Source organism: Leptodactylus fuscus, chromosome 10 (assembly GCF_031893055.1).
Source record: "Leptodactylus fuscus isolate aLepFus1 chromosome 10, aLepFus1.hap2, whole genome shotgun sequence".
Classification (NCBI taxonomy): domain Eukaryota; kingdom Metazoa; phylum Chordata; class Amphibia; order Anura; family Leptodactylidae; genus Leptodactylus; species Leptodactylus fuscus.
Window position 1 is genome coordinate 16797722 of NC_134274.1, and position 19761 is coordinate 16817482.

The 19761-nt window shown below is 42.0% G+C and overlaps 2 protein-coding genes across 4 annotated transcripts; one reads left to right on the top strand and one right to left on the bottom strand.

Moving 5' to 3' along the window:
* Nucleotides 1-284: 284 nt before the first annotated feature.
* On the bottom strand, nucleotides 285-7175 carry CUZD1 (CUB and zona pellucida like domains 1). Its single transcript, XM_075258634.1, has 9 exons — nucleotides 7079-7175; nucleotides 6064-6193; nucleotides 4236-4438; nucleotides 3824-3971; nucleotides 3403-3614; nucleotides 1925-2097; nucleotides 1207-1592; nucleotides 667-932; nucleotides 285-511 (listed from the first exon to the last, which is right to left on the bottom strand). Exons 1-9 carry the CDS (start codon nucleotides 7158-7160, stop codon nucleotides 345-347), a joined length of 1767 nt encoding a protein of 588 aa, XP_075114735.1. The 5' UTR covers nucleotides 7161-7175; the 3' UTR covers nucleotides 285-344.
* Nucleotides 877-19503, top strand: LOC142183526 (scavenger receptor cysteine-rich domain-containing protein DMBT1). Of its 3 annotated transcripts, none has more exons than XM_075258636.1 (10): nucleotides 877-910; nucleotides 10943-11080; nucleotides 13458-13614; nucleotides 15325-15351; nucleotides 15797-16105; nucleotides 16387-16419; nucleotides 16757-17074; nucleotides 17165-17194; nucleotides 17317-17352; nucleotides 18400-19503. In XM_075258636.1, the coding sequence occupies exons 3-10, from the start codon at nucleotides 13563-13565 to the stop codon at nucleotides 18402-18404; spliced, it is 810 nt and encodes a 269-aa protein (XP_075114737.1). In that variant the 5' UTR covers nucleotides 877-910; nucleotides 10943-11080; nucleotides 13458-13562; the 3' UTR covers nucleotides 18405-19503. The 3 variants fall into 3 exon arrangements, with proteins under 3 accessions (XP_075114737.1, XP_075114736.1, XP_075114738.1); XM_075258635.1 differs by lacking the exon at nucleotides 877-910 and adding an exon at nucleotides 10513-10742; XM_075258637.1 differs by lacking the exons at nucleotides 877-910; nucleotides 15797-16105 and adding an exon at nucleotides 10513-10742.
* Nucleotides 19504-19761: the final 258 nt, after the last annotated feature.

Genomic DNA, 19761 nt, shown 5'->3' on the forward strand with positions numbered 1-19761 from the left:
AGAACACGTCCATAGAAGTGAAATGAGATAGACATGCATGCGTACCAGTGTCTCCAACCATGGCCACCCAACAGTAGACATATTCCGCAGATAGGTCCTGGTCCCAAAGGTTGAGACCCATATCTATCAAACACTTATGGCATATGGGCACCGGTGAAAACTTCTGTGTGTCCACCAGGGTTAACAATCTGGTACTACAGACAATATAAGGCTAGGGGCTATTGTGTGGTCTAGTGTCTCAGCCACCCAGAAACTTGTAGAGAGAAGTTCATGCTTTTGTGCTTTTATTTTCGGAAGGTATTCTGCCCCATGCACTGAAGAGCAGAGATATATGGAGGTATGGGTTACTGTGTGGTCACGGGGCGGTATCTGTAGGTAGTTTCCCTTCTGTAATATCTTGTCAGCACCAGCGCCAGTATGAGGACATTGACCACCAGAACGGCGATGCCCACAACATATAAGTTGCTTTGATCGGTCTTGACAACTTCTTCATTCTTTTCACCAATGGAACCTGTAGAAAGAACCAAACTCCTTAGAAGATAATCTTAGTGATAGTTTGTACAATCAGATGGGCAGAATATGTCACCTAGTGATGGAGATGTTATATGGTGGTAGATCTCGATGGAGAGCTATATATTTGTGCCCATTGGTTGTCGAGTATCTCACCTGCAGATTCGGATTCGATATGACGCTTCAGACGGATGGGGCCAAGCACGGCATTTGTTCTCCAACCCTTGGAGCTCAGATCTCTCTTCTGCCGAGTGATACATCCCTTATTACAGCGGGATTCGGGGTCATTGACGTCACATATTACAAGCCGACACTGGAGATACACAGAGGTTTGGGCATTCAGGAACCTGAAGGCATTGAAACTGAACCTGGCATACTCACTGCCCGAAGGGAAATTGTGGTAAGTGCTGTCTGTTACACATCTGTAATAGAAAAAAAATCAGTTAAAGGGGTTTTCATGTGGGGTTGCCCACTAATAGGAAAAAGGATCAGTTTTTTTTCCCTAAAACATCTGTCCATGACTTGAGATTAGTAATGCACTTCATCCCTATTCAAGTAAATGAGGATAAACTGCAATACCAGACACAACCTCTAGACAAACAAGGCGCTGTTTCTCAAAAACATGGCAGATCCTTATTTTTCTAATTGTGAACACCCCCATTAAACCCTATGTAGGTTTGGCGCTTCCTTTCTTACCCATTTCTGATAAGATCGTGAGTAGGTCCTTGGAAATCTGATTGGTCAGATGCAAAGCAGGTCTCTACAAATACAGTCAGGTCTGGATCCTGGGCATTTACTGAAGCTTGGAGATACACAATCTGATTGAGGTCAACCTGATAAGGAGATTGGGGCACTGGAGTGATGAAATCCTGCGTCTCGTAGAAGGCCAGGCTGACGTCATATTTCCCAGTCTCCTGTTGGTCATGGATGATTTCGTCGGTGGTCAGGTACATGGTCTCCACAGTGGAGTTACTGTCCAGCTCACAAGTGAGAATGAACTTCAGATCTTTACGTCTCGTGATGACGTCACTGCCTTGATTCGCAATGATTGTATTTGTGTAATAGATGATGTTATTTTCTGCCTAGAAAAAGGAATAGAAAGGTTAAAGTCGTCCTTCACTCACCGATTGTTATATTTCTTCATGAAGTGTCTGAATGTCACTTAAAGGGATTGTCCAGGACTGTGATATTCATTGTTGTGGTCTCTTTACTACGTACCAAGCATAGCGCCATACATTATATAGTGGCTGTGCTTGGTATTGCAGCTCTGCTCCATTCATTTGAAGGGAACTGAGTTGCAACATGGCCATGTGACCAATGGATGTAACGTCGCTGTCTACGCTCGTTTTACATTTTGAATATATCCTTTGGGCCCTACTGTGGTCTAGAACAGTGAAAAGTCACATGGTCTTACCTTTTTAGTGGTGCCACATCCATGGTAGGGTATGTCAAATACTATAGGATTAGTTGCCTGTGCAATACAGGTGTCGTCACTTAGTGCCAGATCAGAGGGACTGTATCCCAATCCATCGATATATTCTGGACTGAGAACAACCGTCATGGAGTCACTAGAGCAATCCAAGGCGCCTGCAACATAACACAAATACCGTCAATAAATCTGGGTCATAGTCACTACAAAACATGGTGGCAAATACAACAGTAGTCATGGATTTAGTACTTTTTCTCTTTATAGTTACCACCTTGTCAAGTTCTTTTCATCCTTTAATCAGTGCCGCTCCACTGATTCCAGCTCAGTTGGATTTTTTCCACTCTCCCCACTGTTCCTGAGCAATAAGTGCATTTAGTTTTGGTGCCTGATATACTAACCAGACTCTATAATGTCAAGTGGGTGGTAACCACCAAGGAGTTGTGATTGAGCTCTGACAGTGTCTGAGTCCCTCCCCATTGTCTGCTACTTCCTGACGCCACCCACTTGTCTTTAGAGAGTCTAGTCAGTAAAATAAACCTTCACTTATTGAACGGGAATGGTGGGGACTAGAAAAAAATCATCATGGCTGCAGCATAGTAAACAAGGAGCTCCGCTGCACAAGATGGCGCAGCCCTTCATTGGTCTTAGCAAAGTACCACTGGGGCCAGAGAATGACTTCGGCAGTCATGCAGGTAGTCGGCAGAGGTGTCACAGACCAGGGGGCAACTTCAACAAGGATAAGCAATAAATCTACTATGAGGCTTATTGAAGACCACCCACTCCTTTTCATGAATGACGGGGTGCTTACCTTTACCAGACATTTCAGATTTATCAAACACCCTGTATTAGTACTTCATACGAACTACGACTTGATAGATGGGTACACTGACTGAGCAATATATTGTTCCCATGTATGCTCCATTACCCACCACCAAATGGTGGGTAGCTGACCTATAATATACTGCCATACGTCTCTACTCCTTGTGGTGTATAGCTCTTTTCTCCCTTCACATCTGCGCTGGGATCGCCATCATTTGGGTCTGCTGTGAGATCCAAATGACAGAGAGCTAGACCACAAAAACAGCGGTTACACGTGGACCTCGGCAGACCCCGTTGACTACTTTGGGGTTGGCCATTTTCCTACTGTCTTTTCTCTCTGCTGATTTGCAGTTGTAACATCTGCTACCCTTATTGACTTCCAAATATTTTTCTGTAGGCCAAATATGTATTAGTTTGATGCTGTAGTTTGAAGACTATTTAAAGGCAGGAGTCAGATATACCATACCCCATAATCCAGTATTACAGAGCCCACACACAAAGTATCATCTGACATGTATAAAAATATCCAATTGTTTCTATTCTAGCATACCTTTCCACTTGTAGCCACTCTGCCCTTAATAAATCACGCACTAGGCCTCACTAACCACCGACAATAGATGACCATGACACAAAGCCATACTTACTGTTACCAGATTGAGGTAATGCTGTATACTGAAGATTGAAACCGAAATAGGAGTTTGCATAATCTGCGCTAAACAACAACGTCAGAGTATCGGAGGTTGTCTGCAGATCAATAGTGGTACGACCGCATAGGACATTCAGAAGAGGGGCCTCCGTGTTTGGACCATCATAGAGAGCGATGAAGTCAAATCGACAGGAGGGATCAATCTCTATGCTACATTGGGAGAACAAAAGGAAAAGAATAACAATGACACAATAGCAAATTACAATGGTTAAAGTTGAAGAAAGACTTGCAGAATTATTGACTAGGCCCCAGGAGACTTAAAAGGCAATGGCGTATGCCCGCCACAGAAGGGGTGGTGTTGTTGGAGGTACGCTTTAAGGATTACTCTTAGTAAAGAAATACAAGTCAAAGAAACTTACAAGATTTCAGTGAAGGACAGCTTCAGTAATGTGTTTTTTGGGACTTGTAGGTGCCACAAACAGAAAGCAAAGTGTGGATGGCGATTGGGGTAGTTGGGACTGGAGATGGTTCCCGAATAACCTCGGACACTTCCTCCGCACTTAAGATCTGAGAAGAATCAGTAAAGAGAAATCATTGAAGTATAAAATATGGGAGCTTAGAAAATTCTTGGAAGTTTTGCAACAAAAATTTGCAAGTAATATACTGTGTGTGTATGCCACGTAATGTCCTGTCATTGGCTAGATGTCTACTGCCATTGGCCAGAAATCGGTCAATGGCTTTACCGATTCAAGTTTGAGTTACCTTTACTTCTATACTGACTTTTATAAAATTCCAGAATTTTTTAATCTTTCATTTGGAATGATGTCTTACCAATGTCTGGAGTAACAGAATAGTACAAAAAATATGCCGTCCTCGCACCAGCCTTGGCGTCAGTGGATACCCTGATATAGACTTTGCCTGGAGCTTCGTACACTGCAATCTTGGGAGAGTTTGGGCAAAGGACTCCCAAAACTTCATCGTTCTCGTCAGTGATTGTGATGTTTTCTTGGGAACAATCTGATGATTTGTCCAAGCTGAGAAGATACAAGAACACACATACAGCAATTCTGCCAAAGACTACATGGATGGGTTGTCTAGAATGAAAGAAAATGGTTTGCTGAACATCATCACTCTTGTACCACTCTTGTCCATGCAGTTTAGCACTATGAATAAAAACCGGCTGCAATACCAGACACAGCCATTGGACTAGAGCGGTGCTGTTTCTGGGAATAAAGCAGACTTTTTTTTGTTCTTGAAACCACTTATGGCCATTTTGATGCCTATTGCAGCTTTTCAAACATCCCCCAGTGATCGCACAAGGGACTCCATTCTCAAGGAGGCTTTAGGGGGACTTTCAGTCTTCTGTTCTCCTGATCCTTGGAGGACTCAGTGTTCGGGCCCCCAATGATGGAACACATCCCCTGTCCTGCTGATAAGGTATAGGTGTCCATAATGGCACAATCCAGTTAAAATAACTCAAGAAATAGACATACCAATAAATGTGTTGGTGGACTTTACAAGATTGGGGTCACAGAACCTAAACAATACAAATCCAACTCTAGAAAGGAATAAAATAATCCCTAGATATAGGAAACTCCCTGTCTATAAATCCAGGATAGGGGATGAGCCAAGTATCTTTTTATACCCTTGGTTCAAGTTGTTTTAACCTTTCATGTCACTCGTCCAAGACATAAAGTAGGGCGGTAAATCCATATATGTATGTACTGCTGGGCAGGATGCCAGGAGTGGTAAACTGACAATATACTACAATTAAAAAGTATTGCAGTATATGGTACGAGCAATCAAGACCCCTGCTCAGGGGATCTAAATTATACGTAGGAGAAAAAGTTATTAAAAATACATTAATAACCCCCCAAATAATAAAAAATTCAGAAACACACTGTTATTCCATATTAAGAAGGGAAACAAAAACAAAACCTAAAAAGTAATGGTATGGTGTTGTGTTTTTATTCCTATTCTATTTCATATTTTTTTTTACCCTTTTGCAAAACAGCTTGTTTCACAAAACTAAAGATGCCCCTGTACTGTTATACTGAAAAAAACATCAACTTATGACTCTTAGGTGAAAAAACAACAATGAAAAAATGGAACATATCCTGTGTTTTTAAGGGGTTAAAGATGACCTTTCACCACTTCCTGCTCCACTGATTCTGGCACAGTTGGATTTTTTTCTCTAGCCCCCACCGTTCCTGAGCAATTACTGCTGTTAGTTTTGGTGCCTGATATACTATTTAGGTTCTGTACTGTCAGGAGGGCGGTGTCAGGCAGGATCAGACAAGGAGTGTGATTCTGAGCTCTGACACTGGCGCTCTGAATCACACCCCCTGCCTAACACCGCCCTTCTGACATTACAGAGCTTACATAGCGGATCACGCACCAAAGCTAGCTGCTCTTGTTGCTCAGGAATGGTGGGGGCTAGAGAGAAAATTCCAACTGTGTTGGAATCAGTGGAGCAGTGACTATTAACGTGCTAAGAACTTGAATTGGTGGAAATGGTGAAATGTCATATTTGCACTGTCCTGTATATTATGTTTACTCCACGTCTATCACTCAAGCGTTTATGAACCTGGTTGGCTACAAGTCATAACATTTGTCAATATAAACTCAAGCAAAAAGGGCAGGATATTTCTGTTCTTACTCAAGGAGGGAAAAGATGACTCTTGTGGTCTCATTGCTTGGTCTGTCTATGGTCCAGCCGCAATCAGCGTCTTCGTTAACTTGGATTTGAACCGGTTTATAAGGATCTGATAAGGTGACTCCACATCGTGCTATACAGGAGAAGAAACAAAGTCAGTTAAGATTTTTCTTCTTGGCACATTGACAATGGTTCACGACACAATTAAAACCAAAGAAGAAAAAACTTCTATAAAAATGTAAAGAACCTATTCTCAGATTTCATCCAAACCACACATGGACACGTCATGAATGTACTGTGTGGTCGTACCCTAATACCCTTGATCCAAGCACAGAAAGTCCATGGTTAGACTCCATTCACCATTGTGGTGGAGACCAGATTTTCCAGGACGTATAGCACTGTTATTTTTGCATTGAATACCCCAACTACTACATTACAAGTCACTCTTTGGTATCTATAATATGACAGATACAGGTGTTGTGGCTTTCTCCATAGACATAAGCCACGACACAGATGATAACAGAGCTTTTTGGGGTGAACTGTGATAGAAATGGCCCACCAAGACCTGAAGCCAGTTCACATCTGAACTCAACAGTACTAAGTGGAGACACAGAATAAGAATAACCAGCCCGATATATGTGACTAGACTTTCTGCTACCCGAGGCAAAAATTCAATTTGTTGTCCCAGCACCGCAAAAGGCTTCGTTTCTTATTGTTACCACCGCCACTCCAACACTTACCCCAACTATAACCCTGACTAATCCGTCGACTACAAAGTTGCAAAGATGTTCCATGTTGCTTATTCCTGTTCATTATGAACCTCTGTTCTTCAAATACCCCATAGTCCTGCAGGTACTACATCTATACTGAAAATGAACAATTGCTGTTTTTGGGCTCCAGAGTGCTCCTAATCCGTTTATGAGGAACGCCAAGTTTTTTTTGCTAATCCCTGGATGGGAATGACTGGAACAGAGCAATAGGATACCATATAATGATAGTTATTATGGGCATTACTTACGCTCAGGGATCACCGATTTCTCTTCCGCTAAGGAATAAGCGAAGCAAAGGAGCAGGGTTACTAGATACCCCGCAGAAGACATTCTAGAAGAAGTCAGTAGAAGAGAAGCTCACATGAATACTGTGTAAGGGAAAGTAAATAATAACATATATATACCAGCCTGGAGACCCGACACGTCCTTGATAAGATTTCAGTGGGGCACAGCTGGCGATTCCCAGTGTATAACGCCGCACGATCATAGGCGTGTTAGGAAATCGACATCTGCGTGTTTCTCAGGCATGGTTTAGTACAAACATCCATGACACTTGCACTTTATACTGTACGGACATGATGAACTGGCACAAGATAATTTCAGTGGTCCAATATTTTGTTCCCATTAAAACCAAGGGGAAGATTAGATACCCAAGTGCGTAATGACACTGTGACAATCCCACACTCTACGCGTACATACCGTAGATGGAGGCCACTAAGATGGTGGTGTTAATCAAAAGAGAGCCCCATGAAGGTCAATGATGGACATGTGAGATCACGTGCCCCTCCGTCACCAGACCACCATGTAAACGGGAGCACACTGAACTGAATAAAAAGGTGCCACTGAGCAATGGGGATATTAAACATGACCCAGTCATAACTATATCAGTGAGTAGTTTATTCTGCCATTTACAGCCCATTTGGGAAATTAAGGTGGACCACCCCTTTAAATGTGGATGATTGGCGATACTAGACACAGATTATTGATGGAGTGGTCGTAATAAGACATTCCCTTTAATGACAATGAAACACGGCTATTGAGGTGTAATGTCCTGTAATGCCCTGATATCTGAGCGAGTCCTTGAACATGGAGAGCTGGATGTTTTCCTCATCTGTAATCTGCTCTACCCTGGGGTGTAATACTTACGGCGTGTCACATTGTGTCAACTGCGACAGGAGATCAAAGTAAGCACCAAAGGTTATATTTTGCTTTTGGCAGCCTCTAAATGTTCCATTGCACGTCCATTCATAGTTCTCTGCTGCTGTTATCTGAGATCCTCCTCTTCATTAACCTTGTCCCATTGTGTTTCCCCTGATAAGCGCTCGTGCGGGGGGGTCACGCGGGGCATGTGTCCTGGTTGTCAAATTGGTGCCAACAAGCCACTTTTATGAATTATAGAGAACCCTTCTCCTGTCTTGTCGTGTCTGTTTAGTATAGTAACAACATCTTTTCCTATAACTAGGTGTTGTACCATTCCTCTTTTAGGAATGGATGCATAGATTGACAACTGGGCGTTACCATACCCCATGCCCATTCTTAAAGTGGTGCGTTCCTACTAGGAACACTCATTGGACCACACCAGACTGTGCAAGGACATCCTCCAACTGGTAACACCTAGTTGTCAAGTTATCCATACCTGTAGGACCAACAGAGGGAACGGACAATATGGAGCTCTAAGAATAAAATGATCCAGGATTGTTATTTTTGGGTGAATGCAAGTCTTTACTAAGACACCTTTGCAAACTAAAAATTGAAAGGAGCGCAAGACATGGGACAATTCCCCCGACTTTTGGATACTGAGTTCCAAATCCTCTCCATAAAGTTACGTGACATTCATCTGTCTGCAGCTACCATGGCAAGGCTAGTTATGGCAAGGCTGCGGGGTAAGCGATCTACCCTGAAATCTGAATTGGACATCTGTTTTTGACAACGTCTTCTCTATTACTGCGGCCTGCCAAAAAACAAGGAAATGTACAGAGGACTTGTAATCTATCGACTCCTTTTCCTGACATGCAAATATTACAAGGACAGTAGAGATTAGAAATTTCGGTCTCATTTCCTCGTACAGAGGAGAATTTTGCAGTCTCCATTTTTCCATTCGAGAGCTGCAGAATTTTTCGATCTGTTTCATTTTCTATGCAAATATTACTTTAACGCCTTAAGAACGCAGTGGTAATTTTTTTTTCATATTTTTCTTCCCCAACTTCCAAAATTCAAAACTTTTCTAAAATTTTTCTGTCGACATAGCTATGTGAGGGCTTATTCTTTGCGTGAGGAGTTGTACTTTCATTTGGCTCTATGTTGGGGTGCATGTAGTGTATTGATTAGCTTTTATTAATGTTTTTGCAGGGTCCATGTGAAAAAACCCACAATTCTATTACAATTTTTTACGGCATTCACTCACTTTTCCGCTTTTACAAATAAAATGTCAATTTCTATAAAATGAACGATTTTCCTAGGGTCACCGCAGTCTGATAACTATTTTAGTGGCAGTGTGGGGGTGATCTCGCCCCCGGCACCCCTGGATGATGTGAATGCTATTGATCATGGCATCCAGGGAGTTAATAAGCCGGAGTCGGAGTATCTAGTACAGCTAGTTCCTGGCTGAATATTGGGAGCAATGCCATAGGCAGAGCTCTTGTGCCATCGGAACTGTAGGCATCCAGGGGTGTAACTTTAGGGGATGTAGATGGTGCAGTTGCATCGGGGCCTAGGAGCCTTGGAGGCCTATAGGCATTGGCAACAGTATTGAGATTGCAGCTTCCATCTGGCCCATAAGCCAAGGAGACCCACAGGTTCCCCTAACCACACTAAGGTTGATTAAACTCCTTAGCACCCGTAACCATCATTATCAAGAATTCGCTGTAGGGATGAGGTAGGGGGTCTGGACAACAGATTGAGACCCACAAGACTTTAGTTACGCCACTGTAAACATTCATAACTCCCAACCATCCTGTGTTCAGTGGGACAGTCCCAGATTTCAGGTGCTGTCCTGAATAAAGGAAGGCATATCCTGACTTCAAGTGGCAGATATCCGTTGAAGAAGGTCAGATTTTGACCATAACATCTGGATCTAATATCCTAAAAGCCGTTACTTTTTTTCTATGGATTCTACATACAGTATATGCCCGATGATCTATATTGCATATGACCTGTACCAATAAGGTTGTGTTCTAAAAAATGCAAGATTTTATGAGTGTCTTGAATTACTACATAAGAATAGACTTAGAGATGTCCTTCACATAATAAGGGAGTGCTGTGAAGTAGCGGAATTTATAAAGAGATTGGTCAATGCTGAAAATTTGGCTCGTAAATACAAGTGCTTGGCCTGATCAGTTACTTATGATCGATCATCAGACATCCTGCAAAGAATCACTGTTTTTTTTTTTTTTAAACAACTGAACTGACCCCGTAAATTTATCTATTCACGTTGATGGGACCTTTTGTCTGAATGATCCCATAATGGCCGCCTAATGGCTGTCTGACATCTAATGTGTAGAGCCGGATTAAGACTGCGGAGAAAGCCGTCTATACTGAAATCTGAATTTGACATCTGTTTTCGACATCGACTTGACATTACTGTGGACGGCCAAAAAAATATGAGAACAGGAAACTGATACAGCGGGCTCGTAGTTTATTGACTCCTTCTCCTAACATGCAAACATTACAAGGACGAGATAGATTAGAAAATGTAGAGCTCATTTCCTTGTATGCAAAAGAGTTTTGCAACGTCCATTTTCCCCACTTGTGATCTGCTATGTCAGTATTTTTCTTAGAAAGTACTTTAAGATTACCATTGACCAGGCAAAACAAGATCATGTGTGCAAAATCCTACGAGTAATAGGTAGAGCTCACTAAGCTGACTCTGCATTGTTGGCTTCTACTTGAGGAACGAGGATTAAGAACACCAAGGTTGATATATACTCATCTATGTCTATACCTCCTAACAGTCCCAGATTCAATGGAACAGTCCCGGATTTTGGTTGCTGTTCCATTGATGCTACTATAGGCAGGTCCTAACTATAAATCCAATTTTTTGTGCATTTTATTGCGTGGACCACAAGTTGTCTTATCTATTAATAGTGTATTTGCTCTCTCTGCTTATGTTGTAGGATACACCAAGCACCTGTAAATAGCTCTGGTCTTAGAGCAGTCTCCTGGTCTACAGCGAAAGGAACCTCCAAATCTGATGTTAACCCTTTGATCACCTGATTAAAGTTGGCTCCACCCTTTTACCAGTCTAGTTAACGGTACATTTTATTAATATAAGTAATTGGCCCCTTTACATTAAAATTCATAACGTAGATATTTAACGTGGCCATTGTATGCAAAATATGTTATCTCTTGCCTTTTCTGATCATGCAAATAATTTCTATACAAACACATAATTTAGCCAAAACCTTTATACATTTTTACATTTTTATTAATTAATTAAAGGAGCAGGATTTGTCATTTGAGCACTCCGTGGTTGGAGGTTAAGGAGTAAGATTCATCCTTTGGAGTTCTACAACTGGTGGATGAAGGAGCAAGATGCATCCTTGGGGCACTCTTTGGCTGGTGGGTGAAGGAGTAAGATGTAAGATCCTTTGGAACTCCACAACTAGTGGGTGAAGGAGCAAGATGCAGTCTTTAAATGTTCCATGACTAGTGGGTGAAGGAGCAAGACATATCTTTGGGAAGTTCCACGGCTGGTAGGTGAAGGAGTAAGTTGAAGCCTTGGGGCACTCTTTGGCTGGTGGGTGAAGGAGTAAGATGCATCCTTTGGAACTCCACAACTAGTGGGTGAAGGAGCAAGATGCAGTCTTTAAATGTTCCATGACTAGTGGGTGAAGGAGCAAGACATATCTTTGGGAAGTTCCACGGCTGGTGGGTGAAGGAGTAAGTTGCACATTTGGGGCACTCTTTGGCTGGTGGGTGAAGCAGCAGGATGCATCCTTGGGGTGCTCTATGGCTGGTGGGTGAAGGAGTAAGATGCATCCTTTGGAACTCCACAACTAGTTGGTGATGAAGCAAGATGCAGTCTTTAAACGTTCCATGACTAGCGGGTGAAGGAGCAAGACATATCTTTTGGAAGTTCCATGGATGGTGGGTGAAGGAGTAAGATACATCCTTTGGAACTCCACAACAGGTGGGTGAAGGAGTAAGATGCAGTCTTTAAATGTTCCATGACTAGTGGGTGAAGGAACAAGACACATTTTTGGGAAGTTCTATGGCTGGTGGGTGAAGACATAAGATGCACCCTTTAAACGTTCCACGACTAATGGGTGAAGGAGCAAGACACATCCTTGGGAAGCTCCATGGCTGGTGGGTGAAGACGTAAGATGCATCCTTTGAGCACTCCACGACTAGTGGTTAAAGGAGCAAGGCACATTCTTCTTTTTCTATATCAATTTTTATATGTACACTCTATATTATAATCTATTATGTCCAGATGTAGATATTATATTTTCTCAGCTCCTTAAAAACAGCTTTGATCTTTTTACCCCAAGTGTTGTTTTCATCTCCTTCCTTCTTATTGTCATTGTACCTATGAGATCAGATTATAATCTATTACATTCATCCGTTGAGGCTATTCAGGAGGGGATCAGGGAACACTCACTGAAACACAGAAGACACAATCTATTCAGAAACCTTCGTAGGTAAATGACCTCTTTATTGTCTTACACAGACATGAGAGAAGAGGAGAGAGCCCAGACTGACGTAAGCTAGTGTCGTGCACTTACTGACACATTATACAGTAGTGTGCTATTGTTGCTACTACCTTGTTATGAGACTTGGGAACTATGAGGTCACATTGATAGATAATGGGGGGGATTTATTACGACTAGGATTCCTTGCTCCAGTCTTAATCCTTTCCTCTGCTAGTGAGAGATGCGTCAGAAATAGATATTTTCCAGTTTCTCAGTAATTCTAGAGCATTTTGAGAGATCTTCTGTTCCAGAACTTAAATTGAGTCTATATTTAAGATACAATTTAATGTGGATCTGTCACCAACTACAATATGGTAAATGCCATACATTATTTGATTCTTGCTGTGCCCATGAACAAGATGAAAATTTATTTTTTAAAATCTGCCTACCAGTTCAAAAGATAAAGCCCCAGAAAAATTATATGTGAACTAGCTCTGATTCTCCATGTAGGGACAGTATTTGTGGGGACTCCTAGCATCATAGGGGTCCACCTCTCTGCATACTCTTCAGGCTGGTAAATTCATCACACATGGACTGAGTTTCATGTCCAAGACTCGATTGTGAGACTAAAAGCTGTCCATGTGGACCGATCTTATGCTATTTGATTTGACTGTTTGAGGGTCTCGTGTCTATGGGCAGAATATACATTCATAAATAATATGGAAATGAAGGACTCGGATCCAAAAACTGGAGAGATTTTCGATGTGTCAATACGGGCAAGCTTAGGCGTCTACAGAAACTTTTGGTGCCTTGTATCTAGCATATACATTATGCATAGGGCAGGTTACAATCTAATTTTCCTAAAAATAAAACCGCATGCCATAACATGGCTAAACCTCACTTACACATTACACTGGGTGTTGGTGTTTTGACAAGAGTATGAAGTATTACAAGAATCAAAGAGAACTCAATTGTGTCGTGTTTCACTTCTATCCAGTCATTCTATAGATATCTCTCCTGGGAGACATAAGGACATGTAATCTCCCCTCCAGCCCCTTATACAAGGCTCAGTACACTGCCTCTAGGATCAGAGCAGTACAGGATGGAGAGGCCACTGCTATTACTGTGGATGCTATGGATGATGAACAACACAGGTAAGCTACGATTGTAATACATTAGCAAAATGTTATCTATATAGCACCAACTTATATTCTAAATGAACCCTATAGAACTGCATGTTTTTGTAGTGATGTCATAGTACAGGGATAATACACACAGTGATGTCACAGTACAGAGATAATACACACAGTGATGTCACAGTACAGGATAATACACAGTGATGTCACAGTACAGAGATAATACACACAGTGATGTCACAGTACAGGGATAATACACACAGTGATGTCACAGTATAGGATAATACACACAGCGATGTCACAGTACAGGATAATACACAGTGATGTCACAGTACAGAGATAATACACACAGTGATGTCACAGTACAGGGATAATACACACAGCGATGTCACAGTACAGGATAATACACACAGCGATGTCACAGTACAGGGATAATACACACAGTGATGTCACAGTACAGTATAATACACACAGTGATGTCACAGTACAGGGATAATGCACACAGTGATGTCACAGTACAGGGATAATGCACACAGTGATGTCACAGTACAGGGATAATACACACAGTGATGTCACAGTACAGGATAATACACATAGTGATGTCACAGTACAGAGATAATACACACAGTGATGTCACAGTACAGGGATAATACACACAGTGATGTCACAGTACAGGGATAATACACACAGTGATGTCACAGTACAGGGATAATACACACAGTGATGTCACAATACAGGGATAATACACACAGTGATGTCACAGTACAGAGATAATACACACAGTGATGTCACAGTACAGGATAATACACAGTGATGTCACAGTACAGAGATAATACACACAGTGATGTCACAGTACAGGGATAATACACACAGTGATGTCACAGTATAGGATAATACACACAGTGATGTCACAGTACAGGATAATACACACAGTGATGTCACAGTATAGGATAATACACACAGCGATGTCACAATACAGGATAATACACACAGTGATGTCACAGTACAGGATAATACACACAGCGATGTCACAGTACAGGATAATACACACAGTGATGTCACAGTACAGGGATAATGCACACAGTGATGTCACAGTACAGGGATAATGCACACAGTGATGTCACAGTACAGGGATAATACACACAGTGATGTCACAGTACAGGATAATACACATAGTGATGTCACAGTACAGAGATAATACACATAGTGATGTCACAGTACATGGATAATACACACAGTGATGTCACAGTACAGGGATAATACACACAGTGATGTCACAGTACAGGGATAATACACACAGTGATGTCACAGTACAGGGATAATACACACAGTGATGTCACAGTACAGAGATAATACACACAGTGATGTCACAGTACAGGATAGTACACAGTGATGTCACAGTACAGGGATAATGCACACAGTGATGTCACAGTACAGGGATAATACACACAGTGATGTCACAGTACAGGGATAATACACACAGCGATGTCACAGTACAGAGATAATACACACAGTGATGTCACAGTACAGGGATAATACACACAGTGATGTCACGGTACAGGGATAATAAATGCTGAGCTTGACACGTTTTGTATAGCTGACTCTCTTTCACTTTCATACTATTACATTCTTTTCCTGTATTTGGTCTTTGTGTGTTATTTTTGTGTCCTTATTGTAAATCTATATAATTATTCTTATCCTTAAATTCACTATGCTCTTGCTTTACAGTGTCCGGTATCCCAACCGTCCGGGATGGTAAGTCACCTCATAGATTATACCTAGGATTTCTTTTATCTGAGCCAATGATTCAGCTTGTTGTCTTATCCCGGTATGTAAATACCCTGGCATCTAGGCAAAATGACTTACTGGCACTTTCTCTGGCATCCACCCCCCTGGCATATGTCCAGCTAACCTCTCATAGCCCTCTCTTTAGTCTGTGAGTATGGGTGCTCCCACATTCACAACTTATTATCTATCCCCCAACTACCCTCTCCATGACCATGGTCCCAGGACCCCTCGCTGAGTAGAGTCACTGCCTCTATGTTCCAGGCTTATAGGCCTATTGAGTGTTGTGCTTGGCTATCTTCGTTAGTCCCATAGAGATTGCATTGATTGAATTAAGTTGCATGCATCACCATTGCTCCATTTAAGCAAGCGACACATCACCACTATTCCTCCTCTTTTTTATCTTGACCTACAGCCCCAGTGGCCCTGCGGTTGGCCCAGGGTGAGCATGCCTGTGCTGGACGTGTGGAGCTATACTACAGAAACGCATGGGCCCCCGTATGTGATGATGGTTGGAGCAGAATCAATGCAGAGGTGGTATGCCGACAAGCTGGTTGTGGTGGTCCCATCATGCCCCTTGCTATGTATGGACCAGGTAGTGGGAATATCATCCTGGATGACGTAAACTGCTTGGGAACTGAGCAGACACTCTGGCAGTGCTTGCACCGTGGGTGGTTCGTACATGACTGTGGCCCACTGGAGCATGTAGGCGTCATGTGCTCAGGTACTTGTACTCTTCAGCTGCATGTTTGTGAGTAAAATTGTTATAAAGAACCAAAATCCAAAACTCAAATAAGTCTATAATGTCACACAGTTCAAGTGTTAGAATAAGCCTAACTTCAAGCTCTTGGGCCCCAATGCAAAATCTGTACTGGGACCCCTATCTACCTTGTACCAAACCCAGCCCATGGACAAGTGTGGTACTATGCCTGCAGATTCTTGTGTTTTTGGTCTGTTTCATGGTAGTGGTGTGCTGTTCTTACACATATTCTTTTTTTCTTTAAGGAAATTCCAGTCTTCCTGCATCTCAACCTCCAAGTGAGTAAGAATTAATATTATTTTTTGATTATTACAATGTGAACAGTGTCAGACTAGTCCTCCGCTGGGCTCAGCCTCTAACACAATAATGGTCCAGCAGAAGACACCCAAAGGGTACTGTGGTCCATTTTGTAGGTGTTGTTGTAGAGTAGGCCCCCATAATAATTTTCCCCGGTAGACCCAAGGACCTAAGGTGGACCCACTTGGGTACATCGTCTATCTCCGCTCCCACTATACCTACGCCATGATGTTGTTAAGAGTGATCAAGTCCTACTTGACCTTATAGCTGTAGATTCATGGTTGTTTTTGCTCTTGACACTACTACCATCTCTTTTAGTATATCCTGAGGATCTGCGCCTAACCAACGGGTGGGATCGCTGTGCCGGCCGCGTGGAGCTATATTACTACAATTCATGGGGCACGGTGTGTGATGATCTTTGGGACATCAACGATGCAATGGTTGTGTGTAGACAGTTGGGTTGTGGTACGGCCATTTCTGCCCCTGGATTGGCAAAGTTTGGAGAAGGAACGGGTAATATTGTTTTGGATGATGTACGTTGTGTTGGATCCGAGTCTGCGCTTAGTCAGTGTCCTCATCGTCCATGGAAAACTCATAACTGTGAGCACAGTGAGGACAGCGGAGTCATCTGCTCAGGTAAAACACTTGCTGATGGGTACTTGTAATATATATTATTAATGGTACCATTCTTTTTCACACATTTCCAAATTTTCTTTTTCCGCACAGCCGCTGACCCCCAACCAACGAAAGCCCCAGGTAACTCTCCCCAGTAATATTACCCGCATGTTCTATGTCAACTCGATGTCATCTCACAGTTTTATATTTCACTATGTATTAATATTACATTTTCTATTACATTTTTTTCGGTGATATTCTAGAGATACCGACTAAAGCAGCAAAACTTAATGTGACAGGTGAGTTCTCAGCACACAGGTAAATGGTTATTTTTTGGTTATTTTCTGTAGTATATTTAGCATCAACCCTTGCTTTAAAAACTGTAGGCAACTAGAGATGAGCGAACACTAAAGTGTCCGAGGTTCAAAATCCGATTCGAACAGCTGCACACTGTTCGACTGTCCGAACGGATTTCGAACCCCATTATAGTCTATGGGGGAAAGTGCTCGTTTCAGGGGTACGCAACATTCGATAAAATCATACTTACCAAGTCCACGAGTGACGGTCGGGCTGGATTCTGCTTGAAGTCTTCTCCCGGCGCAGCGTCCCCGCGTCTTCTTCCGGGAGGAATTCACTCTGCCTAGGCATCCAGCGTAGGCAGAGCCGACTGCGCATGCGTGTTTGGCTCTGCCCAGGCCCGACGCCTGAGCAGAGCCGACTGCGCGTGTATGCGCGTGCATGCCCGCGCATGCGCAGTCGGCTCAGCCTAGGCCAGATGCCTAGGCAGAGTGAATTCCACCCGGAAGAAGACACGGGGACGCAGCGCGGAGAAGACTTCGGAAAGGTAAGAGAAGAACCAGCGTTGATTGGCAGAATGTATAGCATTCTACCAATCAACGCTGGTTCTACATCGAACATTAAACTTCGAACAGCTAGTAGTGTTCGATTGAGTACGAGTATTTCGAATACCGTAGTATTCGATCGAATACCTACTCGATCGAACACTACTCGCTCATCTCTATAGGCAACAAATCAAAGAACCACCTTATGGCAAGAAAATTGATACAAATTTTCTGCAGTCAAATTTAGGAATGGAGATGGGCGAACCCCCCCAAGATTTGTTTTGTTTGGGGTTCAGGTGGTTTGGGTTCCTGATTTATTTCCGGTCAAATAATTTAAATTATTATAGTCTGGGGTCTCTTCAGACCTCCAGTTATAATATCTGGAGGGCCAGGGGAGGTGTAAATACTGTATACATTTCACACTTGGCACCTCTTTTTAGCGTTACTAGTAAAATGGCAATTACCAATATTGACCCTGTGTCTTTTATGTTCTACCTTATACAGGTTAGAGCTATAGGAGGATTTGCCTTCAAGTCCATTAGTGGCGTCTCCAGTGTGACCTGTTCCAAGGTTTGACCCAAAATATACAGATACTAAAAACACCACTACATGGATATTACTTACGTCTAGAGTCTAAGTCTAGAATAACCAAAAGAATGTCACCTGTATATTATAGAATAGAATGGGGTGGGTGGGGAAATCTGTAAAAAAATATCATGTAAAGTCGCTGATTCTGTAGTTGTAGTTGTGATATGAATATATTGTTTAATGCAACCTCCTGTCTATGGCTGATACTGACATCACCTCCATTATCCGCTTCATTTTTACTAGATGTTCAGCCGCTTATTTTTGCTACATCTTTTCCATTTTTTTTTTAAAATAAACACAGTTTTTTTGCATTATGGGCACTTAGTTTATTTGTCTGATTAGAAGTCAATATGCACTTGCTCCTTTGGTTTTGTAATGGCTGGTGATGTGTTTTGCAATCTGTGGTGGACATACAAGACAGGGTCCCCATAAAGAAGATAAAAAGAAGGCTCCTTTCAGCAAACTGTAAACCAGCCAAAACTGGAAGCATACCTATTCTGTCCTATGACTAAATACATCTCTTCAGCAATTCTGACTAGTTATGTGAAATTATTCCTCCCGGTCTGTTATCTGATCCAGGACAGATGACATGACTAACTGCTCTCTGGAGGGGAGGGGAGCTAAGTTCTTTGGATTACTTCCAGAGATGTTTTCTTCTTCTCTACAGTTTGGGCAATCAGTTCAGCTAACTGCAGTTTGCCATGTAAACACAAAGATGACATTAAGTTTACTGTAACTCCGTTGTCAGCATGGAGCATGTAAGTGTTCTCTACAAACCTGTGTAATGTAATATACATTTACTGTGCATATGTGATCTGCATTATCATAGATTTCTAGTAATAATCATAATACATATTCTCTCATGGTAAAGGCAATGTCTAAATCTAGTAAGGTGCTTCATAGTGTCCTGTCCGTCAAACAGTTACAGCTCATCCACTAGCTTGTTGAAGAATACAGCAAGGAAAAGAGGAGACGATGGGCAAGCTGCTGTCTCAAAGGTTTAGTTTATTTAGATTTTATATAATATATCTGGTATTGTTCCTCTGCATTATATTGAACAATTGTCTTGATTTTTTTGGATTCTTTACCTAAAATAAATGTGCAATAAATAATATCAGAATCGGGTTATGAAACCAACATAAAGTTACTGTTCCTGGTATTTCTAGTTATCAAGACTTGAGATTTTCTACGGAATTATTACATTATAATTCATACATCTTAATCTCTGCCCATACAGTGGTTTTGGGACAAAAATAAATTGATAGAGGTTGATGTTCA